Raw genomic sequence first — 20,101 nt, 5'->3', positions numbered from 1 at the left:
AAATATCATACAAAATTAATACACATCTTTTTATTATTCAATATTACTATATCATATTTACATTTTTTTTTATAAAAAAATTATATATACATAATTTTATCATTTTTTTTTAAGTTATATCTAAAATTTTCATATATTTAATCAATTTACTGATATCAATATTTCCTTACATATTTTAATATACGTGACCATACAAAAGATTGTGGAATTAAAGGAAACAACACATGAAATGTGGATGTGGAAAAAACAAAATAAGATAACGAAGAAATTATGATTTGTTTAAGGCGAAAGAAATAATAGTGAGACAAACAAAGCTAATAATAACAAATTATTGACATTATTAATATGTGGAATATGTTTTTTAGTTTTTTTTTTTAATTTTTATATATTATATCTATAAATCTTAATTCAAATCTAAGTAATACTTAATAGAACTATGATGTTTGTTTTTCGTTGTTTTCTTTTATCTAAATCTAAAAGCAATTTGCTTAAAAATTTAAATCATTTTTAAAATTATTTGTTTATTTCATTTTAATAGGAAAAATAAATAATTTTACTTTTAAACTATGTATAACTAAGTGATGGGATCAAAATCCCAACGCAATCAGTTTGAATGACAACATATGATTGAAGACGATCATCGGTAAAAGCTCTATATTCCCCAACCCAATCAGTTTGAGCAGCTTTGAGCTCAAAACCAAGCAGCAATTCAACCTAGTTTTGCAATGGATTGCATCAGATTTGTTTCCAAGAACATACAAATAGAACGAAACTTGGAATAAGCATCAATGAAGTGAAGGTAAAACTGATAGCCAATAGAGGATTGTGTATTTGACACTCCCCAAAAATCTGCCTGCACTAATTTGGAGCAGTTCCGTATATTGAGTTGCAGATAATGGAAATGGGAATTCATGGATTTTTCCCGGACAACATGATGAATTGAAACTACTCAATTCAACAGAAAAGAAGCTACCATGATGGAGGTTGAGGAGTACTCCACTGTTGGCAGTGGAGGCTCTCATACCGTCTGAAGAAGCTAAACCAAAAGAAATTCCAGCAGAAAAGAAATGTTTTTTCCCTCATCTACATAATTGATTACAAAATTCTATATATAGCTAATTGTAGAACAAACTTTAATTATCTGGAACTGTGATAACAAACTACTAATTGGGTCAACCAACTCTCTTGGCATGATTTATTTATTGTCTAACACCATGATTTTTCAGGGACTAAAAGTGGAAAATGGTCTTACAACATCATTGTTTGGAAACTCTGAAATGATGAATTTGAATGTTTTCAACAGTTTGCTTCTTGAAATCACTCCTGTTTCTAGTTGCCATGAACTTTCCCCAATTGCACCCTTTAAATTTAGGGGGGGTTTCCTCATTGGTCAACTCCTCCAATGGCTTCACATTCACATGGTGCAACGGTAAGAAAAAGAATGGAATCGAAAACCTTTCCTTCTCACTATTCGTTGAAGGGAATTAAGCCGAATTCCCAACCTGTGAGAAACAAAAATAGAGAAAACACACGTCAAAGAAAAAACAATCACACGCACAAGGCAGTATTTACGTGGTTCAGCAATTTTACCTACGTCCACGGAGTTGCAAGGATATCACTATTATCAGGAAAGAATACAAAGTACAACCTTCAGCTACAATATTTTCTCTCTATATAAAACACGGCAACCACACCACACTAAAAAACCCTAATTACAAAAGGCAGTTCCACAATGAACTAAGCCTCAGTAAATCTCCCATTAAAAAACCACGCAATATTATTCGAGTTGGGTCGTCAAACCGGATCAAACAAAACTAGGCTCCACAAAGCCCGACATTCGCCACCACCCTATGCTCCACGCTCTCATATTTATCATTGCTCCAAACTTGTATAGTGTTGGATAAATATTAAGAAAAAGTAACACCAATTTCTCCAACATGTTTTTTCTTTTTAAATAATAAGAATAAGATCAATATATAAGACCTAGCCATTATAATACCTATAAAAAAACCCAAACTAATTACAGCGTGTCATGTATATAATTAAGTTTATTTACTTCGTATATGATTTCATTTGTCTAGATCTAGTCTTGGTACTTTTATCCCTATCCAATGGTCTAGATTTTATCCTATACTTTTGAGGAGGTTTTGAATTGATAACCTACAATTTTCCAATGTGTATAAATGAAATTGAAGTCATTTGATGGATCATACCAGAATAATATCACCAACATTAATGATATAAGCATTTGGAATAGGCTTTAATCCAATCCATTCTCCATCAACTTTTCCCTTCACTTCCAACCCCTTGACACCATAACCGATTGAGCCGGTTGGCCTAATGCCTTGACCGGATCACCATTTTTTGCTCGAAAACCTATTTTTATGTTATTTTCTCTTTTAACACTTAGGCAAAATCTTTAGGTAAATTAATATGTCAATTTTAAAACAATTTGCCTAAAGTTCATTTCATAAAACTCAGATTTAAATGGAAATGTATATTTAATGCATAAACCGATTTTGAAAGATGTATGAAAAGATATGAAAATCCTAAGTGCACCTATGCATTCATCTTACATATGTTTCCTATGACTAAAGAGTCTTCCAATTGTCATGATCTTGCATTCATAGGGTCATTTGATGAATTTTTAAACTAATACCTTAAATTCTTTATAATTCAAACCAATTAGCAACTTAATAATGGCTTGTTATCATTAAAACGCAATTAGGAGAACCCTTGGGCTAACAGGTACAAATATGGTTCATGATAAGAATTTTAACAAAAAAAAAAGGGGAAAAATCCTACCCGATAATAAAATTGCATATTTCTTTCTTTCTTTCTTTCATTTTTGTTTGAATTTTATTTTATTTTTTTTATTTTTATTTTTTTTTTGAGTGGGAAAGGGTCTTTGCTTTTGTTTTTATTTATGTCTTTGTATTTTTTTATGTCTTTGTGTGTGTGTGTTTTATTTGATTTTATTCTTTTTCCATCTCTATGCAGATGCAGAAAAAACAGCATCACATCATAAAGTGCATTGTTTGTTCATTTAAGACTAAAGGTTCTGGATTCACAAAAGGGTGGGAACTAAGGGTGAGAAGCTAGAAAAATGGTGGATTGAGCTACATTTGATCAATGGTGAATTTGCAAAAAATATTGTAGGAGAGGTTTCTTGAGGTGGATAAGGTCAAAAGCAAAGTCTTTTCCTAGTTTTTGGGGTTGGTTCTTTGAGTTCTTGGGAAGAACTTATTGTTAATGTATGAATTCATTCAAGGTAATTTATGTAAAATTTTATAGATTTTGCAAGTGAATGCACTTTAGCTTTTGCTATTGTGTTTGTGTTTTTGCAAGTCGATTATTTTGTTGATTACCACTCAAGTAATGGAAGCAATAAGGTCCCTAGATGTAGTGCCTAAAGGCAGGCATACAAGCATTGTTAGGAGTGTGCTTCCCATGTCTAGCAAGTAGATTGGTACCACCCAAAGCCAAGGCATCTTTGGACTAGCAGTTCTAGTTTTTACTTCTGTGAACTTTGTAGGTGCAATCTGACTCTTCCAAATATTTATTATTATGTAGTAGTTGTACACTTGTACTTTGTGTAAGCGAATTGATTATTGGATTTTTAGTTAAATCAAATTTAAGGGTCTTTTGTTTAATTTACTAGAGATCTTTTGTTTGTAATTCTCATTATCATATATAGATCTTTGTTAGTATTTGCCAATTTCCTCAATAGCAATCTATAGCATCATTTTTTGTTTTGAATTGGCTAATCTGTTTTGGAAGAATGAGTTAGATATATGAGCTTGATTGCTAGCAGTAGTTGAATTTGTTTTGATCTCAGGGTATTTTCCTTGTTGATAGGACATAGATTTTGGGTCCAAAGAGTTGAAAATTGATGAGCTATACCAAGACATAGATTTTATCTCGCTGGGAGAACCATAACACTAACTAGTGTTCCCACAATAAGCTAATAACCATGATTTAGAAAGGTGATTTCCTTAAGAAACATTTCTAATCTTATTTGAAGGGAAACTTTAATGTCTTCCTTAATACACTAGAATATTAATTTAAAATAACAATTAAGGTTATATTAAAAAATTTACACACGGCCATGACCAAATGAAAAGTTGTTATATTTCCTAATTTAAAAACCAATTTCATATGAGAACATGAAAACATACGGGTTTGTTTGACAACTGTTTTTCAAAACAAAAAAACTAGAAAATATGTTTGGCAATAAAAAAAAAAAAAAACTATTTTCTATTTTCTATTCTCAATAATATAAAATGAAGTGTTTTCATAAAACATTTTTTAGCTGTTTTCAATTGTTTTCCCTTATTTTTTTATAACTGTTTTAAAAATATAATTATAAAAACATGTATAATGATTAAAAATAAAACTTTAAACATAAAAAATTATTTTTACAACGTATTTAAAAATATTAAAATATGTTAAAAATATTTCAGGTTCCCAAACAGACCTTTGTTTTACAAAATATCAAAGAACAATTTTCAAAAATTGTTTTCAAAAACTATTTTTCAGCAAATAGGGCACACTTTTCCCAAACTAATTTCCAATATATTTCCTACTAAGGAAAAAATAACAAAAGAGAATAATTTATAAAATAGACTTCAGGCCAAAGCAGATATAGAGAGACAAGTATCATAAAAAATGTTCATATTCCATATTCATTTCGATGTCATTTATAAAATTAATTACAGTTACACAGGGTACGTTTTTGCTCATTGAAGGCATCTATCACCACTTCCGAATCTCTGAACTTCAAAAACATTAAGGTTATGTTTGGTTCCTGAAAAATATTAAGGAAAGAAAAAAAAAATGCAAAGGAAAATAATTTTTTCATGTTTGGTTATCCTATGAAAAATATCAAAGAAAATCAAATATAATTAAAACTAATTAAAAACTTATGTATTTTTAAATTATTTAATCTTTATATTGATAAGTTAAAATAAATAAAATGAGTTTGAAGTAACAAAAAATAATAATTTATCAACTTTTAATTTATTTTTTTATTTTCCTTCACTTTTTCTTTCCTTCTACTTTTCCTCTATATTTTTTTTCCCTTGCATTTTCCTTCAAATTTTCTAGAACCAAACATAGCATAACTACCCCTAACAAAATCAATTTGCAATCCACTTGTCATTCAGCTCTATCCACAGGTAATGAGAAAGCCCATTAATGAGAAAAAATACAGTAGCTCTGAAGGCATCATCCCTAGTTTAAAGGAATGGAAGCATTAGCCAAGAGATGTATATTGAGTTGCAGATAATGGAAATGGGGGAATTCATGGATTTTGCCCAGACAACATGTTGAATGGAAACTACTTCATTCAACAGAGAAGAAGCTACCATGATGGAGGTTGAGTCCTCCATTGTTGGCAATGGAGGCTCTCATACCATCCGAAGAAGCTAAACCAGAAGAAATTCCAGCACCAAAGAAATGCTTTTCCCACATCTCAATGATTTGATTACAAAATTCTTTACATAGCTAATTCTATAACAAACTCTAATTATCTGAAACTATAAGAACAAACTACTAATTGGGTCAACCAACTCTCATGGCACTACTTTATTTAGCGTCCAACACCACGATTTTTTAAGGATTAAAATTGGAAAATAGTCTTACAACATTATTAATGTTCGGAAACTCTGAAATGATGAATTTGGATGTTTTCAACAGCTTGCTTCTTGAAATCACTCCTGTTTCTAGTTGCCATGAACTTTCCCCAATTGTACTCTTTAAATTTAGGGGGGTTTTCCTCATTGGTCAACTCCTCCAATGGCTTCACATTCACATGGTGCGCCGGAAAGAAGAAGAATGGAATCGAAAACCTTTCCTTCTCACTATTCGCCACCACCCTGTGCTCCACGCTCTCATATTTATCATTGCTCCATACCTGTATGGTGTTGGATAAATATTATGAAAAAACAATACCAATTTCTCCAACATGTTTTTTTTTTTTCCAAATAATAATAATAAGTATAATATCTATAAAAAAAGCCCTGACCAATCACAACATGTCATGTATATAATTAAGTTTTAGTTTCACATGCTTTTATCATATACTTTCAATCAAAGCAAGTTGAGGAGGTTCTAAATTGATAATCTAATAAGATACAATAACTTTTTATCATATACTTTCGGGAGTGAAGAAAGATGGGAGAAAGCTTCCAAATGAGAGAGGGTGACATGGAGGTTGGGATTATGCTGAGAATGCTCAGCTGGAGAAATGGAGGGACAATTTGAGCACAGAAGATGGAGTCGGCTCAGAGTGCACAAAAATGATAATACTTTTCGTATTAAAAGCTGATTTTCATATTTCGTTTCGAAAATGCTATTATGTTGGGATGGGAAGCCCAAAGCACAACTTTCCCAAAAAAAACACCCAAACATTTAGTTTCGTATACTTTTATCCTTATTCAATGATCTAGATTTTATCATATACTTTCGATCAAAGCAAGTGGAGGAGGTTCTGAATTGATAACCTATGATTTTCCAATGTGTATAAATGAAATTGAAGTCATTTGATGAATCATACCTGAATAATATCACCAACATTAATGATATAAGCATTTGGAATAGGTTTTACTCCAACCCATTCTCCATCGGCTTTTCGCCTCACTTCCAATCCCCCGACACCATCTTGAAAGAGAACGGTTAAAGCTCCTGCGTCCTTGTGCCGACCCACACCGAGAGCGAGCTCCGGCCACGGGCACGGCGGATAGTGATTGAGTCGGATAAAGCTGGTTTGCCCTTGGAAGAATTCAATCAACCGGTCCCTGGCCAAGCCTAAGCTTAAGGAGATGAGTTCCAAGAGCTTGAAAGCTAATTTTTCTATTTCTCCAGCATATTCCTTCAAAATTTTCCTGAAAATAAGTCATTATATAAAATATATCAATACTCAAATTAAATTCAACAAACTCTTGCATACACAAATGGGATTGAGGATTCAATAAATTTGAGCATGATAAGTGAGGGTGGTGGGTCGTACACACTACATGTATTGATTTTAGTTTTCTCACTCACCTAAATTCTGGAGGGTACTCAGGCCACTGGTTGTAATACTTGGTCAATTCCTGATCTTGAGGGTCTGGAGAGGCTGAGATCACCAGGGGATCTTCCACAGCAATATCCAACACTTCTTTCCAATCCCTAACATTTTTGGTATGCTCTGAATCATGATAGCCCATAGGCTTCGCCTCATCCCTCTTCACCTTCCTCTTCTCATCGATACTCTGATCGAAAAACTCCTTCATCGCAGCCTCAATTCTCCGAACGACTTCCAGTGGCACTCCATGGTTGATCACTTTAAAGAACCCCCACTCCTCGCATGCTTTGCCAATATCAGCGACTAGGAGATCCACGGCGCCCGAGTCCAACGCCGAGAGATCGATGACCGGGATTTCTCCGGGATCGGTGACAGTGAGCTTTGGCCTGTGTTCAATGGATTGGATGAAGGCTGGATCAATCTCTCCCATGGCTGAGTGTTTGGGACCAAGAAAATGTTGTCTTGCAAGAAAAAATGGTGAGAAAATGTCACGTACAGTAGTGTTTGGATAGGATAGGACAAGATCGGCTCTGGTTTTCCAAAAATTTCTAGAATGGAACCAAAATTAAGGTGCGTCTTGTTTTTAAAAATTGTTTTCTAATTAAGAAAAAAATAACGTTTTTGGAATCTTCCATAGAAAAAAATAAAAAATTCATTTGAATAAATAAGTTCTAATTAATTGTAAAATAATCTTTTATTTTAATTCTGTAAAAATTATAAATTTGATTTATATAATATTAATTAATTTTAATTCTAAGTGTTATTAAAAATAAAAAATAATTTTATAATTACAAATAAATTTAAAAGTAAATAAATTTTAATGAATTATATATTTTAATATTAAGATAAAATCATAAATTATGTTTTTACTGAAAAATAATATTATTTCAATATATATTATAAAATATAAAAGGCATAATTAATTTTTGTAAAAAATATAAAGATGAATGGTATTTTATTTAAAATAAGAAAATTGTCTTCCATCTATAAATTTATTGTTTATGTCTCTTTATTATTATTTTTTTACTTTATTTTTTTAAAAAAAATGTTTTCTATATTATACTTTGTATTTAAAAATTATTTGTTTTTTATTTTACTCTGTGATTAAAAGTTGTTTCAATATTGTGGGATTTGGCACCGGACATAAATCCATATCTTTGGTAATTAATAAAGGGCTATTGGAATAGTATTCATATTCATTATGCAAATAATAAATATATGAAATTGTTAATAATATAAATATAGACGTCTAAATTCAATCCCAAAAATCATTATTTGTAAGATCACTTATTGACATTTAAAGCATTAAAAAATATATAAAACATTAGAATTCTATCAAAATAAAATATTAGTCTCTCGAAAAAAATCATCCCAACACATTTTATTACAAGTATACTCTTTCGCATGAAGGAAACTAGTGAAAAAAAACATTATTTGTTGAGTACCACCAAATATTTAACTATAAAACAATATATAAATTTTTAAAAACAATATATACATTTTAAAAATTATTTTTAAAGATAAAAAGAAAAATTACTTTTAAAGATTAAAAAACTACTTTTAAGTCATACCATGGAATAAATTTTATTTTTTAATTAATTTTTTAATGTCAAATCATATTAAATAAATAAGCGAGAAGTATTTATTACATTTGATAAGAGTAAAGGTGGTGATGTGAAATTGATAGTTGATTAAAATAAGCGAAATTTGTGATTAATGCTGCTATTTAATACATTTAATCGTAGGATCAAAATAAAAATAAATTTATTTTGGAAGGTTGTGTGATTATAGGATCAATTGGTTAAACAAAATGAAAGCTTATCAGTTATCACAAACCAGTCCTTCAATCATATCTAAATTTCATTCTGTTTTTCAAAATAGACCCCCACCTTATACTTAATTATAAATCCTGACCCATTTCTTTGGATTAATCGGGTCGACTTGAATTCAGACCCATCGTTTTTATTCCTTCAGAATTCTTCCGGGAGCTGAAACATGAAGATCCGGCCAAGTAAAGCCATTGCCCTCCACTAGCTCAACTTCTTCACCAATCCCAATCTGCCACGCTCCACCATCACCAACCTCGTGAAGACCTGATCCGAGACCGTATTCCAGACCCGAGAATTCGGATCCATGCGAGTTCAGCAACCCGGTGAAACTCCCAGACGCGCCGACATTAAGGTCGGGAGGCACGCGCTGCGGGGGATAAGAGGCCAGGGGCGGGGTCACCGGAGAGGAGCGGGAGCGGGAGCGCTTGGGGGCGTTGTCGCGGGCTGGGATGTCGCGGAGGGCGCCACCGTGAGTCCAGTAACGGCGGCATGATTTGCAGAAGTGGCGGGGCTGGGAGAGGTTATAGTTGTTGTAGTAGCAGAACTTGGTGTTGGTGGAATTGCAGCGCGGGCATTGGAGGTGGTGGTGGTTCTCCGGAGGAGGTGGAGGGCCAGTGGGCCGCTGGTGGTTGCCGGGTTCTGACTGCATATGGTGAAGTGGGGCTGGAAGTTGGATGATGGTGGAAGAAAATGAGGCAGAGAAAAGGCTTTTATATAGAAAAAGAACCAACCCAGCGCAACACTACACGCTTGATTAGTTCACTGGTAGATTTACATGTTTCATGTGATATATGAAGTACAAGTGCTCCACCCATCACTGCAACCCAACTTAGATATTACCAATTTTGATGCAAAGGGTTCCATAAAAAATTATTTACAATTTTAAATTTTTGAGATAATAATTAAAAAATTTTCAAATTATTATCTCCTTAAAATACCATCTATAAAGAAGGAGGTGGAGTAGGAGCTAGCTTTCACTATGAGAATGAAGAAGTAGAGTAGGAGCTATCTTTGATTCCTTACAGGACCTTGGATGCAAAAGTGGGTTAACTAAACATTAACCAATCTGGATGAAATGAAAGGAGATGAGAAGGGAGGAGGTGGAAGAGGAGAGAATAGTAACGAGGGATGAAGAATCATGATTGGTGGGTAGGTGTGGGCGGCGTAGGGAACAATAAGTGGAGTGTGGAAGAAATGTAGGCATCAGTATCAGACTATCAGTATTACCAGTCTTCAGATTCCCACCCCATCTCTCTCAGCACGATTCTCTGCTGAATTCTACTGTCTCAAGTCTCGAGTCCTACCATAGATCAGCCATGACTGTCACTGCTATAAGTCTCGTCTTATGTGTTAAAACATGATTTTCAACTGCCGCGATTGTTTTTGTCGGTGGGATTGGAATCAGAAGGGAAAGCCCCACTCCTCCTCTGACAACATTTTTTTTTTTTTTTCACATGATGTGACCCACCCTTTCTGCCCATATTCCCAACATTTACTAATACCATCTGCTAAAAACTGACCACTATAAACATTTATTTTTACCAAATTAAATCCATTTTACTACAGAATTTTTAACCCCTTGTTGCAGACTTCACATAAATCGCGTGGTGCTCTCTGCTGTCATGCACGTAAACGCAGTCTTCACAGAAATTGCGAAACATAGGGTGGCCCTCCTCACCGCCTCTGTTGACATCTCCGACCCCTCAACTATACCGTTTTCCTTTCAATGAACAATTCAATTTAAACACATTTTATTTAAGAAAACAAACCAATTTTCTAACTCAAAAAAACAAATTTGACAACTTCTAATAGAAAATAATTTTTAAGTACATGGCGCATTGATCGGAACATTTGGCTTCTATTAGAACCAAATCGTCGTCTCAGATCAGGTGTAAATACAGCAGATGAACGGGAGAGATGTAAAGAAAATGTTTCTTCTATTTTCTGGATGAGAGCAATTTCGTGGGCCTAAGCGTGTAAAGTTTAAAAATCAGACACAAGGTTGGCCCCACATTGAAATGCAACTATTTACAACTAAAAACTAATGAGAAAAATTAAAGATGATATGGTGAGGGTCGAGAATTTCACTAGTTTTCAAGCAGCAGGCATTGTAGTAGAGACGACTACGAAAGACAAGTATTGGAGCCCATCCTGAATTTTGTTCACCGCAGTGGTCTGATCGGCACGCAGATGTTCAGAGAAGAGATTGGCTTTGTCGTGGATGGATGTCTGTGGAAGAACCTCATGGGAATCTGCAGTGGCCCCCTTTATTGCCGCTAGATAAGCTTCAGTTACATCGGAGATACCTGCATCACAGATTGTATTTTAACTATCAAATACATTTCAATGCTGTCATATATGCCTTTGAGTTTCATTATAACAATTATAATCTTCCTTCAACGGTGTTAGCAAAGGTATTAAGCTACCATTGAAATCGAATTTAGTCTCTGACAACTTTCAGTTATTCATATAAATTGAAATCATAAATTGGATTTGATCCTTATGCATCATTTTTGTTTCATATACATCATTTAATCATGCAAAACAAGAGATGTTTTCCGGGTTCCTTGACATAATCTATAACGTAATATTTTGGTGGCCCATCAAAAAACCAAAAAGGAAACAACTAAAAGAGGCACTGAGCAGAAGACTATCAAATCTTCATGTAATTGTAATTCTTTATAAGCAGGTTAATGTGCAAATGAAACCACTTAGAAGAATTGTAAAGTCCTGTTAAAAATCCATAACCCCAGTAAAAAGCAATCCATTTAATTGAAGCAAGATCGATTTGATTACATCCAAAGAAATGGAATAATAGAAATTAGAATCATACCTGTAATGAAACTGTTGGAAACTGCTTCAACATTTCCTGTCATCGATTGTGCCTTTGTTCTGATTATCTTAGCTTTTTCAACGGAATCCTCAGGCCATTCAATATTCATCATATCCTCATCAGCATCTTCCTCAACTTTGTTGGCATTAGATATGATGGATTTCCCAAGCAACAGAAGTTGAGAAACCGCAAAACAGCACATTTCCGAGAGCCTCTGTATCAAAATGCATATTAGATATGTAACCATAAACCCAATGTTAATGGAAAAATAATGTGACTAAAAAATTCTTGATAAACATCTGAGATATTTCCATACATGAACCCCCTCTGAGTGAAGAGAATCTAGTCTGCCAGCAGTCCTTTGAATTATATCATTTGCAGTGAGTCCTGCCAAGGCACTCGTGAACCTGGAAAAAAATTAGGCAAGTATAAAGTACAGAAGAGTGAAAAGTGATTCCTGATATCAATTCCAGGCTTTGTATGAATTCTTTAGGGTGGATGGAGAAAACATGAGTAAAGATGTATTGTGAACAAGAGCCAAGAAGGTCTTGTTTGTTCTAGAATTAAAGCTCCAGGAAAACCTATGGAACTATTTCAATCGAGTCTCTACAAACTAATCCTATTCACAATTTTTCATCACTTCAAACAAAAAAACATCCAACAATGTAAGATTGACATTTATAAGATCACCAAAATAACACCCAAAATTACTTTTCAACAACCAGATATTCAACCCCATGACCCAAAATAACACCCAAATCGTAATTGTGGAAGAATTGAAGTACCACTGTTATTTTGTTTAAGTTGGTCAAGTGAGAAATTCTGTGATAACTTTTTTTTCTTGATATGTACATTTGTTTTTTGGTCTCCGTTGGGAATCAAACTTGGAACTTCCCACATCCCCAACCCCCAAACTGATGCAAATCAATTTAACCTACATCAAGTAGACAATATATTATATTATCAATGTTAAAGACAACTTCAATATCAAAAACAGAGTTTTCAAAGGTGTTGAAGCATAAGTCTCATGCCAGGCTCAAAGTAATGTGTCACAAAATGCACTTTGCATAAACACAAGGCTATCTCATTAAAGACTCAAGAGAGAGATGGTTGCAGGTATCCATGTGCATTGAGGCATTAAAACGGTATATAGCCTATATGGAAACACATGAGACATGAAGCTCTAGATATAAATAAGGTGTGATTTCATGAGCTAGCTAACTTTTCAGAAGTTCGTAAAATTGACATAAAACTCATCCTTTTTTTCAGGAAAATCTGAAGACTCTAACATGGATTAACATTCATTGACTAAGTCCATGATTTTTTTGAAACTAGTAAGTCCTAACCTGTTCTTTAATGTCTTTTAACACAACCTTCATAAATAAATGTTTATTTATCTATAAGAGACATGTTCATGGCCGATATAACTGCTAATTCATCAGTCTAGAGAACTAAGTCTACCCTTTTGGGCATGTGAAACATGTTGCTTCCCACCTCAGCATTTTAACATTGATTTCAGCCTCCAGATATTTAGATGGAAACAAGGAGAGATTGAATTACATTACAACTACAGCAATTAAATTCTAAATAGCAGCTCACAGTTGGACTAAATAATTCATTTTATGCAACTCCAATTGTGCCTGTGATCCACCATCTCAGGAGCCATTTGATTCAAAAAGGCAATCTTCAATATTGGTCCAGTTATATCCCCTTACCAAATAAAATTAGTTACACAATCTACTTCTTCACCTTCCTCCTCATCATTCTTGCTTTTCATCCAAGAAATTTAGATCATACTTTGTTTTCAAGGGCAGTTATCTCCATTATGCATTTATTCATTCAAAAACAACTTTATTTAGCTTTACCACTCTGAAATTGACAGAACTCTAACTCAGCCTAGACATAAATCTATGAAGTTTCAAATTTACTTCTAACCAAATAACTCTGCCCAAAATATCACCTCATGAGCCCATTCACATCACTAGACCAAGAAGATATATCATGACCATATAAATCCACCACAGGGAGAGATAGGATGCCTTGCAACTATAGAGATCTATATTAGTTTGAGGAAGTACCAATGCAAGTTGGGATTTTAGAAGTCATATAAGTGACACACACAACAGAGGCAAGCACATGCTAAGCCAGAGTATTTTAGTAGATGAAAGAATTGTAAACCGAAGAAAAACATCGAATTCTAAAACATAAATAAATAAATTACCCAGCAGCCATATCTGCAGCCTTGCTGACACTTGAATCATGTAAAATTTTCATCTCATCACCATGTCCTTCCCCCCCAGCTTCTACTTTCTTTCCTTTGTCTGACTCTGCACCACTTCCATCAATTTCAGTACTTAAACTGAGAATTTGCTGGACATGTTTAAGCTTTCCATCATAAACAGACTTTTGCTCAGATGGTAATTTTCCTTTTCTTCGGTTAAATAATAATGCATAATGATTAGACAATGCCTCCAATTCCTGAGAACCATCATAGTTCAGCACTTTTAGTAAAACGATCATTCAATCACTAACACACTTAAAGAAATCAAGTTCCAAACATAAAGAAGTAACCTCCAATTGCTCTGGTCCCCCGTAGATGTAGAAGCATCGATCAAATGTCACTTCCTCAAATAATTGATCCTCTCCAGCTTTTTCTTCCACTTCATTAGGACTCTTCTCAATTTCAATACCAGTCTCTGTGATCAGTAAGTCCATGGTCTCCTTACCAACAAGCTCCAGCACTTGCATTCCCTTTGCAGTAAAAGCTTTTCCAGTCTGTAACAAAAGCAAGAAATAAGGAAGTGTCTCAAAATTAATAAACAAAAAGATAAGTGCCAACCAAACCTCTATTAAGGATGGTGCAACAGAACCAGCTGCAGGAAGACCACCTTGGTGAATAGATTCAGCAAGGTTCACAGCAGAATTCTCGAGCCTGGGGAACATGAAGAACCAAACTCATTGATTATCACATGAAATATCAATGCTTTGCACACCAAGAAAAGTGAATCTAACCCATTAAAATAAATGAACCTAAATAATTATTGAAGGTAAAATTTCACCCTTAACAAATAAAATACAGAGTGCAGTTGTATTAGATTGCCTTTAAATTTGGTACATACTTCTGAACGAAATTGGAACTCCCTTTCCATGCACTTCCTAATGCTTGCCATGCTCCTGAAGCCAAATTCTCCACAGAGTTATCAAGAACCTTCAAACCCTGCACATCTTGAAAAGTTAGACAAATTACAGATCCATAGATACACAAGAAATTTGAAATCCAAAGCTATGACTTGCCTGGCCAAGGAATGAATCTTCACTAGCTTTCTCCAGTTTATCCAGAGCAGACTTCCGTAGCTTGTCATCTTCATGATCATTTTTATCTTCAGTCGCAGATTCATCCACTTCTTCCTCATCCTTAGAAGATTCTGAGTCCTCATCCATGTTTTGTGCATCTGTGATGCTCTTTGCTGCAGTCTTAGCAGCTTCAACAGCCTGCATCCACAAAAGCATCACTCAGCGAAACCACACAAATCTACCCAGGAAATTATACCACAAAGTATTAAATGTTTGAAAGTTAGAACCCCTCATATAAATAAATGTAAATAAACAAAAACTGGAACCTTAAGAATGGGAGAATAAAGTAGAAAATTCCTCATCTCTCCATCTTAAGTCATTTATTAATAGAAGGCAGTTTTTCAATACTTACCTAGTTTTCCAGTAGCAAATTCACCTCTGTGTAACTATACATATAAACATGGAATTCCTGCCTTGCACACATTGAAGCAAGTTCCAAATTCGGGAATTATTCAAAAAAGAAAAATTCCCAAGTGAGGCATTGAATCAGAGAAACAATCATAGAATTAAATAGGAAATGAGAACTTCAATGCATGTGAATAACTCTAAAAATCCTGTCACTATGTTTGCTTATGAAGCAAATCGCAACTGTTTCACCCTTGAAAAACTAAACCCAAAGTTCCAAAAATCACATGCTGTGAATTCCACAAGAAACTCGGATAAAAATAAGCTACACTCAGAAGGGAATCAAAGCAGTTACTGAACATCGGTGCAGAAGGCGCATGTCAGCAAGATTGTAAAGAAAAATCAGGATTGCATACCGATAACAAGGGAAGCTGCTTTAAAAAAAACACTAGCACCTAATCAATTTAACAACAACCCTTTAATTCCGTAAATTACAAAGCGAATGTCACTTTAGAGTGATGCAGACACATAACAAAGCAACTCAAAACCTAAATTTCCGTTGTAATGGCACAATTAAATGTTTCCAGTAGTTAAGCTTCGCGATATCCAATGAGTAATTGTGAAAATGATGACCAGTTTTAAGTCTGTGCCTCCATAGTAGTCTCCAAATACATCCATTTTTCAGGTCCACAGAAACACCAAATGTAGCTTTTCAAGCAACAAAATCAAATGTTCGAAAACAAATGTAGCCAATCTTCAAATCGCTAACCCAAAATTCATCAATCCCAAAACCTATAGAATCTAGATCTAAAAACTCAATCACCAACACGAACCTCTACAAAACCCTAATTCCATCAAAATAAATCAGATTCGAGTGAAAGAAGAGAAAAATTTACGCACATTGCGAGAGATCTCTTCGGCGGCCACAGCGGCGGCCTTTTGGAGATCGGAAAGATATGAGAGAGGAGAGAAGCCCCAACCGCCCCATCCGCCGCCGCTTTGTTGTTGCTGTTGCGGTAGTGGCTCTTCCGCCTCTTTCTTCTCCTCCGGCAACTTTGCGGATTGCTCCATTACAGAAAAACTGAAGTCAGAGAGGTTGAGATTTAGGGTTTTGGAGCAACTCCGATTGTGTTTTTTGAATAGATTGCCGTGGATTGAGGTTTCCGGGCTTCAGTAGAAACGGGCGAGGGCTGGCGATCTGATTCAACTGACGTGTGTGTATTTGAAGACAGCATTAGCCGAAACGTCGTCGTTTTCTGCTGCTCTAGATTTTCAGTTTGTTGGAAGTGTATGCTGATTCAAACGTAGCTGAAACGTCGTCGTTTTGGGAAACATTTTGACCCTTTACACAAATATTCCTGAATTATATCCCTATGTTCCAAATATTTAAATCATTTTTTCCAGACTTTTTAGAAAACCATAAAAGAAAGTGTTTTTATACCCAATAAACTAGTCGGAATTTGGAATGTAAAAAATCGTAAATATTAAATTTAAATATTTAAAAAAATTAAGATAACAAGCATAAAAATTATTTTTAAATTTTCAATTTTTTAAAAAATTAATGCCTCAATTTTCTAAGCAGTTTTAAAAGTCATTATATTTTTAATGTAAATTTCAAAAATTTATTTTTTATTTTTGAAAACAAAAAACATAAAATATATTAAATGACTTTATACAACCTTTAAGTCTCCGAATAATTATGCTTTAGAGAAGATAGAATTGATTGTTTATAAGGATAATTATGTTTTAGGGAAAGATAGAATTAATAATGGATTTAAAGTTCACAAAAATTGTAAAATTTAGTTCAAAGGTAACAAACATTTATTATCGAGTGAAAGTACGTGGTTTTCTAATTATATGAAATGAATTTATTCGTGTGACTATGTTGTATCATTTACAATATACCTTACTTTCTTTTTTTATTTTTTATTTTGAGGCTTTTAATTCTCTAATGATTTATTTTTTAAAATGTTAAAAATAAATAAATTAAACTCACCTTCAAAGTAAAATCTTGATTTGAAAAGTTTTTAACTTTAAATTATATTTCAAAATACAATTTAAGATGAAAATATTAAAATTATTTTTTAAATGATTTCAACATGATTTTTAATTTCATGTAATAATAATATATATCGATATGAAAATTTTAAAATATATGCAAAAAAAATCTATTAAAAAAAACGGTTATTGCTCTCTTTCAAATATATGGAAATTATATTTTAAAAATACTATTATTAAAATTAAATTTTAATGAAAGTTTCATTAATTACTTTCAACAAAGTTACTAAAATATTATATTATTGATAATAAAATAAAATAAGAAAATAAAACTGAAAATAAATTTAAATTATAGAAAATATTTATTTTTGCTTAAAATTTAACTTATTCAATTATAAAATATAAAAATTAAATTAAATTAAAAAAATTAAAAAGATATAACTAAAAGTCTATTAATATGTCTACTGTACTTTTCTTTTTCTAACTTTTTAATAAAAACATAAATAAAAATTATTAAAATATTTTTAGAAAAAAAAAAACTTAAAAGGTGAAATAAATATGACACTTGAAGATCAAAAGGAGAGAGTAAAAGAGTGAGACTAAAGAAAAAAATATATATTGATCTATTAGTTACCTTAACTACCCCTAAATTATAACTATCCCTTGTTTTTAATGTTCACCTAAATAAAGTAAAGTCAATATATATTTTTAAATTTGATAAATAGTTATTAATATTTATATAAATAAGATAAAATAAACATAAAAATGTTCATCAATAATTTGAGCTTATTTGGTATATTTCATGTAGAAATAATCTCAATTTATGAAGAAAAAAAATTAATTAAAGAGTTTATTTCTAAATGCTTTTAATTTTAAACAAAAATAAAAAATAAAAAATCATTGAACCATATAAACTAAAAAATATATGCTTCGGACATGATTTTATGCTTCAATGTTGTTAATTTTAGAAAATTAATAAGCACGATGTTGTTTGGATGTATTTTTCATTTTTTATTTTTTATTTTTAAAAACAAAAAATGATAATAACTTCTATATAAAAAGTATAAATATTTTTAAAACTATTTAAAAAATTGAAAAGTTAAAAAAAATTTACATCTTCAAATTTTAAAAACTTAAAATAAATTCATATATTTTTATACAAGAGTTACTATATTTTATATAAAAGGTGAAAATTTTCTATTAGCACTTCAAAATGTCATTTGAGTGGTGTTTGTTTTTTTGGCTTTTTACTAAAAGCAATTTGTTTTTAGAATTTAGGTCGTTTGTTTTTCTACTTTTTTATGACTTATTATAAACTTTTTACTAAATTGAGAAAAACCAAAATATGTAACTTTTTCTAAATAGAAAAAATAACATATTGGTTTTTTTTACCTTTTAATACTTAATAGAAATAAAATACTATAAAAACAAACAACCTAATATTTAAAATTATTAAGTATTAAGGTTCTATTTAGAATGAAGTAAAAAAATAAACACCACCTAAGTCAGTGACAAATGATTCTTAAAATTAATCTTCTCTTATAAATGAGAATATAACGATCATTTCCCTTCTTCAATAAGAAGGATATGACAATTATTTTCCTTCTTGAATAATAAAAACTAAGAATTGTTTTCATTATAAAAAAGAAAAAAAAAAACTTAAATGTCACAAATGTATTATTTAGAAATGAGGATATGATAATCATTTCTTTTTTGAATAGAAAAAATGAAAATCGCTTTCATTGGTATTCATTATTAAGAAAAAAACTTAAATGTCACAAGTGTATTATTTTATATATATATATATATATATAAATATGAGACATGATAAATGTCATGGTATATTATCAACCTCTTTTTTATATGTTATACATATTTATAGAAAGAAAATGAATTATAATTAAAATTAGTTATAAATTTTTATATTTTCAAATAGAAAAAATTGTGTATGTTTTATATGTTCATCTAAAAATATATGTAAAATAGTAACTCGACTTTTCATTTGTTCATTTTAATGATACTAATTTTAATTTTAGAGTGTATGAAACTTTTATTATTCTTACAAGTTTATTTTATTTTATTTTTCTTCAAAACTCTTCACCAAGAACATTTTGACCTTTTTAAATTATTTAATCTTGTATAAATGAAAAGGAACAAATGAAATGTGTTTGAAGAAATATGTAAAAATAATTTAGTAATTAATTTTAAACTTATTTTCTATTTTTATTTAATTTTTTTCAATTTGGCCCAAATTTTCTAATAGATTTTTTCACTCAACTGTTTTTCATGACATCCAAACATAATTTTTCTTAGCTTGTTTGTTCTCTTTGTGTTTTTTAATACTTTCTAATGATCAAAGACAGGTATAATGAATCTTGTAATTCTTGATTTAAAATTTTAGAATTTTGGCTCCCTTAGATACTTGCAAGGCTCTTGTCTGTTGTTAAAATTGTTAATAAAATGAAGTGTGATTCTTGACCCTGATGCCATCAAATGGCTCTTTGCATAAATATTTTCTTAGTTAATTTGATTGTGACTTGTTTAAACTCTACCCATAATCAAGTTGTATGCATCTGTGGGAGGATGAAATTCCAAAGCTTCTTGGTGAAAAAAACTATGAACAAGAAACTGAAACGTGGCACAAAAATGAAAGTCCTTTATTCTTCCACTGAAGTT

General features: G+C 31.9%; 3 protein-coding genes across 4 annotated transcripts; all 3 read right to left on the bottom strand.

Moving 5' to 3' along the window:
* Positions 1-5,441: 5,441 nt before the first annotated feature.
* On the bottom strand, positions 5,442-7,604 carry LOC117909461 (flavonol synthase/flavanone 3-hydroxylase-like). The gene is made up of 3 exons (XM_034823511.1): positions 7,045-7,604; positions 6,557-6,884; positions 5,442-5,914 (listed from the first exon to the last, which is right to left on the bottom strand). Exons 1-3 carry the CDS (start codon positions 7,494-7,496, stop codon positions 5,651-5,653), a joined length of 1,044 nt encoding a protein of 347 aa, XP_034679402.1. The 5' UTR covers positions 7,497-7,604; the 3' UTR covers positions 5,442-5,650.
* Positions 7,605-8,904: 1,300 nt separating this feature from the next.
* Positions 8,905-9,642, bottom strand: LOC117911780 (dof zinc finger protein DOF1.6-like). The gene has a single exon (XM_034826199.1). It carries the CDS (start codon positions 9,542-9,544, stop codon positions 9,029-9,031), a length of 516 nt encoding a protein of 171 aa, XP_034682090.1. The 5' UTR covers positions 9,545-9,642; the 3' UTR covers positions 8,905-9,028.
* Positions 9,643-10,689: 1,047 nt separating this feature from the next.
* On the bottom strand, positions 10,690-16,639 carry LOC117911440. 2 transcript variants are annotated; one of them, XM_034825817.1, is made up of 9 exons: positions 16,328-16,639; positions 15,023-15,220; positions 14,848-14,945; positions 14,573-14,660; positions 14,300-14,503; positions 13,950-14,206; positions 12,045-12,135; positions 11,729-11,942; positions 10,690-11,201 (listed from the first exon to the last, which is right to left on the bottom strand). In XM_034825817.1, the coding sequence occupies exons 1-9, from the start codon at positions 16,496-16,498 to the stop codon at positions 10,990-10,992; spliced, it is 1,533 nt and encodes a 510-aa protein (XP_034681708.1). In that variant the 5' UTR covers positions 16,499-16,639; the 3' UTR covers positions 10,690-10,989. The 2 variants fall into 2 exon arrangements, with proteins under 2 accessions (XP_034681708.1, XP_034681709.1); XM_034825818.1 differs by lacking the exon at positions 16,328-16,639 and adding an exon at positions 15,435-16,291.
* Positions 16,640-20,101: the final 3,462 nt, after the last annotated feature.

This window comes from Vitis riparia, chromosome 3, assembly GCF_004353265.1.
Source record: "Vitis riparia cultivar Riparia Gloire de Montpellier isolate 1030 chromosome 3, EGFV_Vit.rip_1.0, whole genome shotgun sequence".
NCBI classification, from domain to species: Eukaryota; Viridiplantae; Streptophyta; class Magnoliopsida; order Vitales; family Vitaceae; genus Vitis; species Vitis riparia.
Note: the sequence above shows the minus strand (reverse complement) of the source record. Positions and strands in the feature narration are given on the sequence as shown.

What these genes read in the sequence shown, in the direction of transcription:
- LOC117909461 (XM_034823511.1), bottom strand. Translation starts at nt 7,496, where the DNA reads ATGGGAGAGATTGATCCAGCCTTCATCCAATCCATTGAACACAGGCCA. An exon ending in GAGTACCCTCCAGAATTTAG is followed by an intron (nt 6,885 to 7,044) that starts GTGAGTGAGAAA and finishes ACTTATTTTCAG; the next exon opens with GAAAATTTTGAAGGAATATG. An exon ending in ATGTTGGTGATATTATTCAG is followed by an intron (nt 5,915 to 6,556) that starts GTATGATTCATC and finishes AACACCATACAG; the next exon opens with GTATGGAGCAATGATAAATA.
- LOC117911780 (XM_034826199.1), bottom strand. Translation starts at nt 9,544, where the DNA reads ATGCAGTCAGAACCCGGCAACCACCAGCGGCCCACTGGCCCTCCACCT.
- LOC117911440 (XM_034825817.1), bottom strand. Translation starts at nt 16,498, where the DNA reads ATGGAGCAATCCGCAAAGTTGCCGGAGGAGAAGAAAGAGGCGGAAGAG. An exon ending in TTGCACCATCCTTAATAGAG is followed by an intron (nt 14,504 to 14,572) that starts GTTTGGTTGGCA and finishes CTTTTGTTACAG; the next exon opens with ACTGGAAAAGCTTTTACTGC. An exon ending in GGGGACCAGAGCAATTGGAG is followed by an intron (nt 14,207 to 14,299) that starts GTTACTTCTTTA and finishes GATGGTTCTCAG; the next exon opens with GAATTGGAGGCATTGTCTAA.